We start from the raw sequence: 16,897 nt of genomic DNA, 5'->3' as shown, positions 1-16,897 counted from the left end.
TCAGGCCTTTTGTCTGTGTACGTGGAGGGGGGTGAGGGGGCTCGATCTCCACCCTGGCTCTAGAGCAGCAGCAGCAGCTGCTGCAGGAGGAAGAAGGGAGAGAGAGAAAGAGAGAGAGACAGACAGACAGAGGGAACGAGAAAAGAGGTGGGAGAGGGAAAGAGAGAGAGTGGGGAAGAAACCGAAATCAAAAAGCAACATTTAGGCCTTTGTTGAAGGCATGTGTTATGCTGAAGGGGACTACAGTGCTGATAATGAAAGTAGGGCTTGTGCTATTGTGAATAGTCTGGTCTAGTGCCAAGGTGCCAAGGTGAATGAGTTTATGTAGTGTATAGGTAGCCTACAAAAGAATAATATGCTTTTTTCTACAGCACCGTCTGTCTGTCTGATATTCTCGCAAAGCACTATATAGTTTTCACATATATTGTGAATTTGTTTTGTTTGTGTGATATATCTTTCACATTTTGTGAATCCATAATCTCAGATCCATATTCTTGTCATGATCTCACAAGACTGACGTCAATATGACATCAGAGTTCCACAGTAAAGCCAGGCCATTATTAGACCCTGTCTTGTTTTTACAGTGCTTTGAGCATGAGCATGGATGGCCAGTAAAAATGGTAAAAGAAGCCATCCACCAAAATGTAAAATCACACCCGTGTGAACTGAGTGGTGCAACTCCCCTCTCCCCTGCCTCTCTCTCTCTCTCTCTCTCTCTCTCTCTCTCTCTCTCTCTCTCTCTCTGTAATAGGCCTATCTCACAGCCATTCCCCGCCAACGTTCCCTGTAAAATAGCACTGAAGGAGTTGCTGCAGATGATGCAGACGATGGTGAGGCAGAAGAATGGTAACAGTCCCAGCTTTACCTTCGCCTGAGTGGCGGTCAACAGGAAGAGCACCAGGATGACCGTCAGACTGGCCGAGATACGCAGCTTCTGGTGGATGAAGGAGTTGAGGCAGAAGATGAGCAGGGGCACCATGGCAGACAGTATCATCACACTGCAGAAGATCCATTGCAGAGCGTTATGTGTGTTCCCTCTCGCCACAGTCCCATTGTTGCCATCGATGGACGGGTACTTCAATCTACTGATGAAGTACATTGCTGCTGTCATGAAAATATTCCGAAAATATTCATACATGCCAGGCCCAAGATGAACAAAATGATCCATACTCCATAATACTTATTGGTCGGTGGCTGGTGGCCATCATGACATCTGACAGTGATGTGTGTGCCTTGATCACTTTAACGCTTTAATTTGTTTAAGCTAATTGACACACACACACACACACACACACACACACACACACACACACACACACACACACACACACACACACACACACACACACACACACACACACACAAACACAAGCAAACAACCATTAAGTATTTGTCAGTGTAGAGAGGTTTTGTATTTACAGTATAGCAAAAAAGGCTGTACGTTACCGTTACGTTTTGGCCAATATCTCTTGAACCGGTAAGTATCCTTGCCGAGCCATGATGCCCACATAGGATCTCCTGTTTCTGCAGCGTCAGGCAGCTTGATGTACAAGTACACCCCCTGGACATGACGCTAGTATGTCGCAGGGACTTACCCCCAATCCAACCCTTGATGCTGAGCAAGCAGGAAGGCACTGGGTCCCATTTTTTGGTATGACCCGGCCAGGGATCAAACTCCCCCTCCCAGTCTCAGGGCGGACACTCTAACCACAAGGCCACTGAGCTGGTTCTTGAACTGGTGGTCATACAAAAAATATCACACAAAAATGCAGGGAACAAATTAAATAAACAACAAGGAAGCATGATGATGATGATATCTACCACCTACCTAAGTGTGCAAAGAGGCCGTTTGTATTTCTAGGCCCTGGCCTGCCACCAGTTCCTTGATCCCATGCAACCCTACCAGACCCAGCAATGAATACTGCAGTAATAAATAGCCATACTGAGTAGCCTTTTCTCGTCACAAATAAGGAATGAGCCAGAAGCCAGATGGGGCGCATACGTTGGTCAGAAGTACTAACAATCCGACATGCAACAGTCCGACAACATGCGTTGCCGGTTAAGAATCACAGATTCACCAGTGGCTCCCGACATGCATGAGTGGTTAAGACACATGCGTGGCTGGTTAAGACACATGTGTGGCCGGTTAAGACTCACCTGTGGCTTCCGTGTGCTTTTAGTACGTCGGACCAAACACATGCACACAAGCCAGATCCAAGACCAAGAAATGTTATTTATAGTTTAAAAGGATGACTCTCTATCTACTGTGTGACAGAGGATGGGTATAACTTGACTCCCACCTTCCTGAAATACACTACTGGTGTTACCTTTATGTCATGATGACAGGGTGAACACAGACTATTACATTATTTAATGATGGTATGATAGGGTGAATACAGTATTATTATTGTATGATGACAGGGTGTACACAGAATATAGACATTATATATGACATATTATAGGAATATAGACATTAAACACAGCCTCCACGCCTTGTTTCTTTCATCTTGGCTCGACTGCATGCATACCCAGTCGGAAAATGTCCCTCCTGGGCCACTGTTGAGATACAGGCCAGAGCTCTCCCACTTCCTGCTTCCTAAAACTAACATGTTTTTTTTTTTTAGGACTCCTTCAGACCTGGTTGTGACAGGTTGCCGGCTGTGCAATGCCCTTGGTAGGTGAATGTTGTGAAAGTGCAGTATATTTGATTATTTGCCCTTGAGACTGACCTTTGTTTGTCACACTTTGGGCCCAAGCTGCTCCTAGTAACTCTGCTCCCCTGTGTTGAGCCTCCCTATCGTGTGCAATATAGTTATGCAGACAGAGGTAAATATGTCATTATGTTTGTTTTATATAATGGATATGTTTGTACAGTTGTGTATTACCGGTATTTGTTTCCTTTGTAGACCTGACTGCTGTTACGTTTTGAGTTGTTGATTTACATTGATTTGAGTTTGTTTTGTTTTGTTTAACTAACCATTATTTGGTGGCCCTAATTGTAACTAGCTTCTACATTTTGATGGTAATGTTAGTTGTATTTTCCCCAATCATTATTTAATATCTAAACTGTTGCCTTAGTGCTATGAACATATACTGTAATATTCTTCTCTCTCTCTGCTGCAGGATAGGTGCACTTAAATTAGTGAGGAGTTGAGGACCAATTATACGGAGATAGGTTGAGAAGTGGTCCTTTAATACAATATTGTAATCTTGGGGGAAATCCTTGTTGCTGTCCCATTTGTTGTCACATTTGTATTAAGAATCTGTTAAGTTGATGTGAATCGTTAAATGGTCTGAGTGAATTAACACAAGTAAATCAAAACCCAGGCCACAGCCCAGACACACATGCATTATCTGAACATAGTTTCTGTGAACAAGGCAGACTGGAATGGAATGCTCCTTAAATTCACCCAACACTGCCCTCTGGTGTTTGAATGGCTCAAAATAAATTAAAATTAACATCATCAATGGAAAACTTTGTTGAAGGTGTGTCATCTACCCATCTGTGCGACTGCCTTTCAAGGGAAATCTGCCATGATGAGTGCAGAATTTGTAAGCGGGTATTGCTACTATTGTACTATAAAGCAATTGTTAGAATATCCTGTCCACTTCTCTGCATGGATCACTGAAAGATGCTATAGTGCTATATAGGGGTGCTATAGTTTTGTACTTTCAGGTTTGTTTGTGTCTATGGAGCAGGGGGGCAGTCAGACGGATATTTTGTGAAGCCACTAAGGAAATTAAAGTTCATATAATGGCCTGTTGTGGCGCTGTCACTGGACCCAGAAAAACCCATAGAAGTCCATGTATTTGGGCCCAACTTCACCTAGACTGTATTACCTTAATAAACATGGTCATGAATATTTTTCACTAGTCACTAGTTTAAAGTCTCATTTCTAATGTCATAATATTCTTTTTGGAAAATTATGGTCATTTATTTAAAAAATGACCATAAAGTCGCGCATGTTCTGAGGGGCGTGGCTACCGTTACAGTCTATGAACGGGATCCCCCACCCACTCGAGTCAAAATAAAAACCAACGAAGAAGAAGGGGGAAGTCCCGCCTCGTTGTCTGGGCCAGCCAATGGGCCAGCTGGCCTGAACTGGGCCAAAACGGATCTAGAAAGATGGCGACTTCCATTGCAAGGACTGACAGGCTTCATTTTACGTTCACGTTAGACCCGCGGAACGCTTTGTCCATATTTTTTACAGTCTATGCTATGGAGTTAACATTACTCTACCCCAGGTGTGGTTATAACATAGGTGCCGGGGGGGGGGGGTTCATTTGGGTCTGAATGTCCCTGCACAATTGGGGGATGCCTGGTCTATTTTTCCCGACCGGCACTGGTGCATGCCATGGTCTTGCACCGTTTCCATTTAGCTGAGTCGTTGACTCGTTGTATTGGCTGCATGGTGCATACGTGCAGTAATTAACTACAGTTGCTTTTTGTCTCAACTTGATCAAGTAAACAATTTACAATTTAGGCATTTAGCAGACGCTCTTAATCCAGAGCGACTTATATTAAGCAAGAACAAAAAAGCATGGGAATACATCACATAAAACATTTTTCATGAAACATGCGTAAGCTAAGAAAGTCTATACTACTATGCTATACATCTGTACTATGACTACATACAATGCAATTATAGTGCTGTCTACATAACATGCTATAAGTCTGTATCAAATGCTATCTAAGTCTACAGAAATGCTATCTAAGGGGGTGGGGTAAGTGCTATGGGCCATGATGGAGTCTGAAAAGGTAGGTTTTCAGACTATGGCGGAAGATTGGGAGTGATGCTGCAGTTCTGACTGCAATGGGAAGTGGAAGTGCATTCCACAGTTTTCTCCAGAAGGGAGAAGAGTTTGGGACGTGTGGAGCGTTGTCCCGGCGTTTTTAGTGAGGGTACTTCCAGCTTCCATGCGTTGGCTGATCTGAGTGCGCGGGAGGGTTTGTAGGGTTCGATCATACTTGCAAGATATGGGGGGCCATACCTTTGGTTGCTTTGAATGCCAACATCAGAGTTTTGTATTCTGTGCGGGCAGCGACCGGGAGCCAGTGGAGGGAGCGGAGCAGGGGGAGACATGTGAGAATTTTGGCTGGTTGAAGACCAAGCGAGCTGCGGCATTTTGGATCAGCTGGAGAGGCTTAAGTGCACATGCTGGTAGGCCAGTAAGGAGGGAGTTACAATAGTCGAGTTTTGACAAGACTGTTGTCTGGATTAGGAGCTGGGCTGATTCCTGGGTGAGGAACGGTCTAATTCGTCGTATGTTATAGAGTGTGAACCTACAGGATCGAGTGACAGCTGTGATGTGAGTTTTGAACGAGAGCTGACTGTCCAGGACAACACCAAGATTCCTGGCTGTTGGGACAGACGTTAACAGGGCGTTGTCTACGGAAATAGTTAGCTCCCGCATAGGAAGAGAAGCTCAGTCTTGTCTGGGTTCAGTTTGAGGTGATTGGAGGACATCCACTGTGAGATGTCAGCCAGGCTTGCGGTGATGCGCTCTTCCACCTGAGTGGCAGAGGGGGGGAAGGCAGAGGGGGGGGAAGTAAGGGGGGGGGGGGGGGGAGTAAAGGTGTCAGACAGGCTAATACACAACAGTGTTGGTAGTCATGAGGTCAAGGATCAAATAAGTCAAAGCTAAGAACCTAACATCCGTCTATCAGTAGATCTGTACATACAAGTACATAATCTAAATTACATAATTTTAGACTTTGCATACAGCTGCGAGATGGACAAGGTTATGACAAGTCTGATTATGGCTCACTGACTTAATTAACTTTATAATTTACTGTTTTAAGGTGGGGAGGGGAGGTGCATAGTGGAAGTCGTATTGGAGTTTTAGCTGTCAATAGTCACGGGGAAACACTTGACCTTATCAAAAGAATGACCTATACCTGCCATGGCTGTGGCACATGGCTTTGTCTCTCCTCACCTATTCCCTTTCTCTAACGTCTGTCAATACTCACTCATGAATGAGATCACTCAGGTATATAAGAATTTCTCACAGGTATATACGTAGGAACCAAAATATAATTGAGAGTCACTTCTATTGAAATTGTTTATCTTTCCAATGGAGCAAATATCCTGTAATAAACTGAACTGATAGTGAAGGGGTGGAAGCTACAGTATAATGCATGCATGTTATTGTCACATTTCTCTTCATTCATGGCTGCTATTGTCTGCAAGCAAACAGCATCCACATCACCCGTTTTCAATAGTGCTCCTTTGTTACTTGCGCAAGCAGAGCGCGCAAGTAATAATTTCGCCCGGTCTGTGTGCACCGTGCCAGCCAACCTGCCACTTGATGCGTATGCAAATAAAACGACAGATTTGTGCCTGGTTTGCTGGGACCAGATTACATAAATGACCATATTTCTTACGTCATCATTGAGAGCTAGTCATACATATACACACCATGTACTCTGGTCCCAGCAAATCAGGCACAATTTGCTATTTTATTTGACTGATTATGTATATAGTATACGTATGACTAGCTCCAAAATGATGACGTAAGTCATTTATGTAATCTGGTCCCAGCAAACCAGGCACAAATTTGCTGTTTTATTTGCATACGCATCAAGTGGCGGGTTGGCTGGCAAGCAGAGCGCGCAAGTAATAATTTCGACCCGGTCTGTGTGCACCGTGCCAGCCAACCCGCCACTTGATGCGTATGCAAATAAAACAGCAGATTTGTGCGCACGTCTAATAGCCGGCTATTGCTCAGTGGGATGGTCAAAAATGATGAAAAACGAGGATTCAATTTTTTTTAATCTAAAAACGATGGGCTATAACCCATAATTTTTTTTTTTTTCATTCTTTTCAAATCCTCAAAAATGATGAAAAACGGCGTGCTACAGTATGCCGTATGATATGGGCTATTAGACGAGCGTCTATTTTTTGACGTTTTTTATATGCATAAAGTAGGTAGGTAGCAAATAGTCACACCTAATAATTAGACATTTCAAACGTTCCTTCACAGAGATACTGAGATTCCACAGTTTACAGCAGTCGAAAGTACTTGCGCGCTCTGCTTGCGCACTAGTTGGCCATTTATGTCCTACTAGTGTGCAACAAGCAAGTATGCACTCGACAGAGTGCATTTCTAGTTATCCTTATTTTGTTTGACCTCTGCATAATTTCTGTTTTGTTTTACAAAACAAAAAAGAACACATTCTTTCATTGACAATTCAGGCCTACTATTTAGCTGCAAATAGTCTATATTTGCATGTCCCCTATGCTATGTCCTATGGAGCAGGAAAGCCCATCGTGACATCCTGAATGATAAGATTTTTATTATCAGCTACCCATAAGCATCAGCACACATTTCTCTTCTATTCTGTTTGATTATAACACCATTGTTTGCGTTTCTTCTGCTTGGGGAGAAGGAAGCAATTATTCAGATGACTTGTCCCTAAGTGTGACAACATGACGTCACGTCAGCACCTCCTCACATCACTGCAATCTCTGGGCAAACAATACCAACTGGAGCGACTGTAATGCAAGCTGTAGATCATAATTGGTCACCATCAATTTCTCATTCTGGAACTGGATTTTTTTTTAAACCCTGCTGACGTAGCTAAAACTCGAAGGGGCATTCTGCATTTAACTTTCATCATAGCCGGTTCCAACAAAGACATGATACTTCTACAGTGAACCAACAACCCTACTTTAGCAAATAGGAGCATATTTTTCCACAGGAAGATAGCCTATAAATATAGTTGACTATGGTGGAACACTTAGTTTGATTTGACCAACTAGCAACAGCAAAAGGACTGCAATACAGGCGAAACCTTATATCTCTGATACCATGGCCAAACATGTGTGCATTTGCTACACATACAGACCAATTGTTATGCTTCTGTCAGTGGGCCTATTTACTTGTATGGCTCACTGTTCAGAAACACCAGCAGCTATCGTTGGGAATGTGTATCCACGCGGATATCACTGGGCAGTTGGTAAGTAGCTATATTTGATCATTTAATCATCAAGTAGGCCTGATTTATTCAAATTAAGCATGGTATTCCATTTGCATGCTTAAGGTAGCCGAATCAATAAAGCAATATTTTATTTTATACACCTTAATCATCTGCATGCAATGTGGCTTTTGTTTTTCTGAAATTGCATCCTGATCATCATGTCCAGACAATTTGTTAACTATTCCTGCCTCAGTGTTTCAATGAACACAATAATGCACAATTTATGATAATTACAATGATAATTATTCTCCATCAATCACAGACGTGTGTGTGTGTAATTTCTTTACTTTTTCCAAAGTAGCTCCTGTTGTTTTTTTGTTTGCTTGTTGATGGTTGATAAAAGTGTACTATGCATGCACAGGCAGTAAACGATACAAAATTACAAATTGATGTAATTCATATCATCTTGTAATCATCTTCTACACCTATTTTACAGGGCATTTGATGGGGAAGAAGAGCATTGAAATCCCACTGGACAGACAGGCCAACAACCAGCAAGACTGTGATGACACGGTACTGGACAGGTACGAAGGCCCTGCAAGCATTTCTGAGAGCTTCAGTCCTTCAAGAGCTTGGAAGACAGATGCCAAACACTGCAGAGGAGCTGACCGTCCTCAGGGGTAGTTGGAGAGAAGAGGACAAAGCCTAATATCTCAGAGGTAATTTAATAATAGGCGACACGTAGTCTTAGTTCTTGGCAATTACCCACTTAAACCTAATGTGTTGACTGGATCGAGTCCCCAATGGGTCTATACTATAGCCTACTAGCCTAAATAGTTCAAGCTCACAGTGCATCGCAACGGTATGCGTTTTGATAATTAGATCTGCTATTTTCACTGAATATTTTCTCCAGAATAGCCTGGGCTAGGTAGGATATAGGCCTACTGTATGGTTTTATTCATGAAAGCAATTAAACAGCTTATTTTACACATTGCATTGCCTAAGTGGACGATAATCAGATGTGGTCATTAAATCTATATGTTTCCCTTTTTATTTTCTTGCACACAGGTGTCCGATGATCTCTTACCACAGGTCCAGTGACGGACTTTGTACCAACATCAGTCTGGGAACTTAGCAAACCATTATGTACTGACTAATATACAGTATAATACTGGTGTGTCTATTTGTGTGTCTAACAATGTTTAGAATCATATTAACACTTTGAATATTCTTTAGTGGGTTTATAGCCTATTAAAATTATTGTCTCATGTATTGCTTCAGTTTACACATTACCTAACTGTTTGTGTATTTATTTCCAGTTCAATCACATTACAATGATGTTATGAATGTCAAAAATAGCCAGAATAAATTTGACATTTGTAATCTGCATTGTGGATATCTAACTGTTCAACTTCTGAGCCATTGACTCACAATATAGCCTATTACTTACCTACCCTGTTGTTCATCAAACTTAATGAACTGTTGATATGAACTGAAATGCCATGTTCAGATTTTAAAATTGAAACCACATGTGAATCCACTTTGTACCACTAGAGGGCAGGCAAACACTGTTGGCCGTTTCCTCACCCACAAAAAATGCGCGTTGCCTAGGAGACAGGTTTAACAGCCGACCTTTCCGGCCCGGGTTGAACCGGAAGGCGAAAAAAGACAACAAAACATATGGATTGGATTTCTTATAAATTTAAGGCTCTGCAGACAGTGCATATATATTTACCAATGGGCTGAACAAAAAATGGTAAGTTAATAAAATGTATTAAATCCTCCACGAGTATAGATGGGTGTAGAATAGCCCAAACATTTAGACACTCGTAGAGGTTTTTTTCGATTCTTTCGTCAGAATCGAAATAAACCTCTACGAGAGTCTAAATGTTTGGGCTAGGTGGTGTAGAACTTAGAGTATAACTCCAACCGGCCCTGTTTGATTGATTGATTGATTGATTGATTGAACTATTTATTAACAGTTTGCAGAATTACAGTACATTTCAAGCACAAACTCAATACAAAGACTGTTAACTGTGAGTGGACGACCCAATTAAGCATTACACTTGTTTATAACAGGGTCCACCATGTTCAATTCATCAAAACATTTAGAGACTACAAATAGACACTTCTATATAGTTAAAGAACAGAACAGGAATTCATCATAAAGGAAGCAAAAAGGGAAAAGAAACACATGGCCTACAGTGAGGGGGAAAATGTGGGGGGGGGGGGGGGGGGATTCACCAGTTTCGAATTGCAGCCGTCCATAGGTGCCCTTTGAGAGCGGTTTTGAAGGGATTCACATGTCTTAATGGCGTTCCACATTTTGGTGGCATATAGGAGAGAAAATAATTTAGTCCCTTGTTTGTGCCGAATCTGGGTTGTACATGGTTTGTTGCACTCCCTCTGGTCTGGTGTTGTGGGTGTGGACTTCGTTTACATTAAGGAAGTATTTAGACAGGTACATGGGTATCTTGGTGGTGTATCGAATCTTGTGGACCAGACCCATTGCAAGATGCTGTACTCTGTCGTCGACCCTAAGCCATCCCAGCCTGTCAAAGTGGGCAGGGGTGAGGGGGGTGAGGCCAAGTAGGAGTCTGACCAGTTTGTTTTGGGAGGTCTGGAGCCTTGTTTTAAGGGCCTTTGAGGTGCTGTGGTACCAAGAGGTGCATGCATACATAGTCAAAGAAACCTTGTACGAGGGCTCCTGTTAAGGTCTTCAAGGTGTTTTTGTTGACCAGTGAGGAGATCCTGTAAAGGAATCTTGTTCTTTGATTGACTTTTTTGATTACATTGGTGGCCATTTTATCACCGGAAAGATTGACCTCCAGGATGGAACCTAGGTAGGTAATTTCATCTTTTTGTGTGATAATATTGTCACCCACTCTAACCAAGAAGCCATCTGCCTGGCTGAGATTACTATTTGATCCAAGGAGAATGGATTCAGTTTATCCCAGGTGTAAGGATAGTTTGTTATCAGCGAGCCAGGTGCAGATTCTACCGAGTTCAGAGCTGAGGGTCTTTTCAACCTGCAGTTTGTTCCTGTCCGAGACCAGCAGTGCTGAGTCATCTGCGAACAGGAACAAGTCGCAGTCACAAGCTCTCATGTCGTTTACATATATTAGGAACAGTAAAGGCCCTAGTATGCTTCCTTGTGTGGCTGCCTGTGACATTAATAGCCTACTAGCTACTTCATTTGGTCTTCGTTTAGGTAGGCAGCGTAGGCTAAATTAAATACCATACAATATGGTATTTCATTATTAATCAGCCCCATATTTGGTATTTTATTGGTATTTTATGTATAATCTACATAAAACATTTTCTTTTCACATCATTCACATTGCTTTATCTGTAGTAGATATCTTTGAAAGTAGCCTACATCTGTATATTGAATGAGCAAACATGTATAATACAATAAAAAAAGAAAAAACACAGCAAAATCCATAGTGCTAATTTAGATCGTAGCCTATTAGACTTTAGAAGACTTAATTTAACTCTGTATATTCCACTATACATTTAATCTGGACTCTTTTTCGGTAAATCGTTACACTTTCAGAGTTAACCACTACAGACTTTCTGAAAGTTGTTGCTTTACTAATATGTCAGAAATTAAACAAAATATGAACACACAACAGGAATGGTCATTGAGTGTCCTCCCTGTCGGAGCAGTATCCTTCCAACATGCAACAGGTGCATTATTATGCTCACTGTCCACATCCACACATAGACAAGTATAGGCCTACTGGGCATGCAGTACAGACAGAGTGGGTGGTGAATAAAGCACAACAAGAAAGTTGGCATGGGCCCCAAAGTCCTAGAGAGCATCCTGACTGGCTACTTCACTGCCTGGTATGACTGCTATGCTACACCGACCTGAACCGCAGGCGCAAAGCAATGCAGAGGGTTGTGCGGACAGGCAGCCGAACACATCAGCAGATGTGATCCCCCCCCACAAAATAGAAGCCCATGATGATTGTTGTGTCAGTAAAGCACGTGGAATTATGACGGACCCAAGCCATCCCAACCATCTTTCTTGCACTGTCTATAACTTTGTTTGCTGTGCTTGCTGTGTTTTTGTTGTTTTGAATGTTGTCAATGCTGCTGCATTGTCTGAAGGAAGCCAAACACAAATACGTTTTACTCTTACACAGACATACTAACAATAAAGTACAACCTTGAACTTGTAGGACCATTTTACCAAGTCTTCCCAATATACTGGATGTGCTCTTTAGCCCTCATCCTCAGAGAGGCGATGCTGGTGTTGCGAGTGTCCGTCTCCTCTAGGGCCAACTTGTCCATGAAACCTGAGCCCTGGTATAATGGAGGAGGATGAGGAGGAGAGCCTAAATGGGACAGATGATGATGGCCTTGTCCCTGCAGGGCAGCAGGGTTGAGAAAGGATGCCGGTGGCAGGGCGGAGTGCATGGACGGAGGAGGAGGAGGTGTGTAGCTGCCTGCAGCAGGATGCAGACCTTGGGAGGAGACCGTGATGAGGCCAGGGAGCGACTGCAGCGAGGTGGAGGTGCAGGTGCTGCTGATGATGGGGCTGCATGTCACCCAGGGCTCCTGCAGGGGGCGCTGGAGGCTCAGCAGTGAGGGTGGCGTGATGTCCGGGAGTCTGATGGAGCTGACCACGTCCAGCTTCTCCTGCCTCCGCCACTTGGCACGTCGGTTCTGGAACCACACCTGCAGAGCAAAAATACATTTAAATTCACCTCGCTGCTGTGGGTAAGAAACCAAACCACTTAACTCCAAAATGTTCATTTTTCAGGAAATGAAGAAAACCTTATACTTTGAAAACAAAGTCATACACTGCCTCATCAAAGTTGTGACTTTATATATTGTCAATTACTTCCATGAGAGGGGGAGAGGAGGTGGAGACTAGTCATGCTTTTTTAGGCAGACAGAGGGTCCAATGGAGTTAAGAGGTCCGAAGTGCTTTTTACTTCTCATTGGTTCAGTATTTTCGAAACAACACACAGATGTAAAGGTTGTTCAATAGCACTGATTTGTATATAAAAAAACAAAAACAACAGCAAAGATATGCAGTCTATATTGTAATTTGTATTATATTCTTTTTAAACAATGATCAGAGCCTGAAATGTAGGTGTGTTAACGTGTAGAAAATATGAAACTATATCAGCGACCACATGCAGCACCATGTGTAACAACAAGGGGGTAACATATCATGTATTTGTATGGATCAAAAAGGTTATAGCCTATATCCATATAGGCTATACATCGACACCAAGCTAGACAGGAACGCCCACAAATGTCACATCCGGTTTTATCCCGGGGTAAGAATTTTCTATGGCTGCCAATGCAACTTGGTCCAATCCTAAATCACATACAGACAAACATCTATGCCGATAATGTCTAATTTGCGGAGGTAGCGTGCCTTGTCCACGGGCAACAGATCTTTCAACGTATGGCATTGCAAATACGTTTGATAATCGCTACTCTGCGCAATATTGTTTTGGAAATGCCGCAAATTGCATTGCAGTGAACGAGAGCAAATCACAACTTCCCCCGGGGGTGGTTGGAGTCACAGCTTGACGCTCTGAATACTCACTGTGGTGTCAGTGTATAGTGGTTTTCAACCAGTGGTCCTTGAGGGGGTTCCACCGTTCCAGGTGTTCCCCATGCTAAATGGACCCTTATTAGAGCTTTAACTCTTGAGAGTGTAAAATTAAACGGGTCCATTTGGTTTCATTTTATGCTCTTGTAGTGGGTTGAACTCATAAACTTGACAGGTTGCCCCTAGCAACACCACGCCCCCCTCATCATCAGGCTAATTAATAGGAGCTGTGCATGGCTGGCATGTAGCTGGAATAGTTTGTCTGTTCATGGGGGTGCGTGCGGGAGCGCCTCGTGCTTGTCTGAGGTACCGTTATGTGCCTATGTGTGTTTATTGTTTAAATGTTTATCACTGTTTAGTGTCTTACCATTGTCCTGACTCTGCAGGTGCTCGCTGCTAATCCCCTCCCCCCCCCCTTGGCCTTTACCTGTTTGCCCTTGTTTGCTTTGCAAGCGGAGGCATTCTGACAGTCCTGTGCCATGCCCAATATGTGTCAGATGCCCAGTGTAGGCTACTGTGTGTTGGTACCGTTCAACCAAGGTAAGGCAGTTGCACTGCTATATTATACCGGTAGTTGGTTTAGATTTCTGATTGGCCAGCTACAGTATTCATTATTATTTTCTTGTTGTGGAGACATCCGAGCTGTCCCCCATGCCATCTGCCCTCGTTTGCCTTGCAAGCGGAGGCATTGTCCTGGGCCGTGGGCACTTCTGCCCAATATGTGTGTTTGAACCGTTTAACAGAGGTATGGCAGTTCTGCTACTAGACTATAGTTTGATTTCAGTTCATCATGTCCAGGTATTAATGGTATCCTTTTGTTTGTATTAGAACTCAATCCAGTCTGCCTTGCCTCTGCTGTTTTTGTCCTTATTTGGGGTATTTGATTTTGTTTTGTTTAAGTTTGCTTTGATGTTCATTTTGTGCAGAACAGCTCATCCCTGAATTGATGTCCATGAATAGGGTCAATATAAGGTATATTTGGCTCTGCCTCAGGCTATACCAGCAGTACCAGTGGCTACGGGTGGGCTAGAGTTGTAGTCCCGACAGGTGGTGGGTCACGTGGTATAGGCTGTTTTAACTAGTTGTGCATGATACTTTTTAGTGTGAAACCAGTGACATGGGCCCAGGCGGTGGCGTAACTGTCTGGGCACCCGGCTGGTAATCTAGTCGCAGTGTGCCGCGGGTTCGACTCCCGACACAATATGTCAGTTTGACACTATCAGATCCCGTGATCTTTTGTGGCCAGATGTAATTTCTTGGGATCTAGTAGGACTATAGTAAATAATAATAAAAATAAATCGCTATAAAATGTTGTAAAAAAATACATATTTAGCCCCATGCTCGAATGCCCCCGCCACCCCTGTCAAAAACAGCTAAAATCCCTAAAAGAAAGCAGCAAATAAATAAAAGAAAATAACACATCTTTTACTTTCTCTAATAACAACCTAAAACATGAACCTGGTTGAAAAAAACTAAAGTTGTCCTTCAAATTGTTGCTAATCGTCTGAAATGTTAATTTACTGCAGTAAAGTCCACACAGAATTGATAAAAAAAAATAAAAAAATGATAAACGTTTGCCAACAGCATGAAATTGTGTCAACGATAATCAAATATTCTATAGTTTTGGGTCTGAGACTGGCTAATCAAATGGTGGTCCGTGCATGGTTCAAATGCAGAATGAATATGGCCCTTGATATGAAAACGGTTGAAAACCGCCAGTGCATGGTCTGGTTTTCAACTTTTTTCTACAGTTACAGTATAGCCTACCTGCACTCGAACCTCGGGCAAGTGAACTTTCAGTGCCAGCTCCTCTCTGCTGTACACGTCCGGATAATGGGACTTCTCGAAAGCTCTCTCCAGCTGGTGAAGTTGGAAGGTGGTGAATGTCGTCCTGTTCCTCCGCTGTTTCTTCTTTAGGTTAATCTCATCGTCCGACAGTTTACCGTCACCGTCATGATGCGAGTCAGGGCTGAAGGGACCTTCAGATGCGCAACACACACCTGCTAACACGCACAACTATTACGTCAATATATGTCTGCTAAGCAGACTCTACTTAATTGAATAAGCACTATAGCCAAGAATCATTATTATTATTATTATTAGGCCTATTATTAATTATTATTATTAAAATGTATAGGCCTAGTCATTATTATTTTCCAGAACGAAAAACATGTCTCATTGTTGTGCCATTTAAACTAGACACAATTTAAAATAAGCAGTCAATGAGAATAGCCTATATAGGCCTACATCTTTTTTTGTTGTTGCTATAGGCTGTCAAATCATATATATATATATATATATATATATATATATATATATATATATATAATAACAATAATTGGATAATTTCGACGAGCCTACCGTCAAAACTTGAGTGATGGTCTTTCTTCATCGCAGGGGTTAAATTCGCATTCCGTTCGGCATCTAATTTAGTCAAAGCTGCCTCTGCCATGGTGTAGGAAGCTGCTTTGTGAAACATGCCGCCCTCTTTAAATCCCAATATTGCTTCAATGCTGTGGAGTCTGTTGGGGTTGACCACCACTGGACTTTGGACGAATCGGCCCGAGGATGATAGGCGCTCAGCCATGATCATTTCAGTCGGTGATGAGAAATGCTGAATTGAATATTGTGCAAAGTGAATTTAGGCTACAGACTGTATCCTACACAATTTAAATTCAAAATGTTTCTCAAGAACAATAGTTAAGAATAGAAAAAAGAAGAAAAAAAAACGTTTTGAAAACTTTTCAAAACCCAATGAGGAATGATCGAGCCTCACTGAAATAGATCGACTAATATGTAAGAAAAGAATGCGCAAAAGTAAATCCAAAATAGGCTAATAAAATGACTCGGGCTTCGAGATGACACCTTTTGCTTGGAGATGACACATCCTCTGAATGTGAATGACTGCATAAAGTAAGCTACTTCAGTTCAGACCCCCTCATGAGACAGCCTGCAGCTGGCTTAAGGGGGACGGCGGGTCGTGGTTAAGTCGGTTGACGATATAAGTAACGTTCTTCCCCGTCGCCGTCGTACGACGAAATATAAACCATGCTTAACTCTCCCCAATATGTCATGACAAGTGCAGCACTGCACAGACCGGCGACCGCTGCATCTCTCTCTCTCTCTCTCTCTCTCTCTCTCTCTCTCTCTCTCTCTCTCTCTCTCTCTCTCTATATATATATATATATATATATATATATATATATATATATATACATACACAGTATTATGTAGACAGTAAGACATGCAGAAAACGATAGTTTCAGTTGTGTGTGTATATGTATGGTGTTGCTGTGAGCTTCATGTAGCTCAGTCAATATGCTAATAATCTATATAGTAATAATGATATGTTTCGCTACTCGCCTGTTCTTGTAAGTAGATTATTAAACATTTTTAAA

General features: G+C 42.4%; 1 protein-coding gene across 1 annotated transcript; it reads right to left on the bottom strand.

Moving 5' to 3' along the window:
* Positions 1-12,115: 12,115 nt before the first annotated feature.
* On the bottom strand, positions 12,116-16,086 carry rx3 (retinal homeobox gene 3; the record flags this gene model as incomplete). Its single annotated transcript, XM_080755642.1, has 3 exons — positions 12,116-12,607; positions 15,267-15,478; positions 15,861-16,086. 3 exons carry the CDS (start codon positions 16,084-16,086, stop codon positions 12,116-12,118), a joined length of 930 nt encoding a protein of 309 aa, XP_080611768.1.
* Positions 16,087-16,897: the final 811 nt, after the last annotated feature.

This window comes from Protomyctophum bolini (assembly GCF_963924005.1).
Source record: "Protomyctophum bolini genome assembly, chromosome: 22".
NCBI lineage: Eukaryota > Metazoa > Chordata > Actinopteri > Myctophiformes > Myctophidae > Protomyctophum > Protomyctophum bolini.
This window is presented reverse-complemented; position numbering and strand designations above follow the sequence as displayed.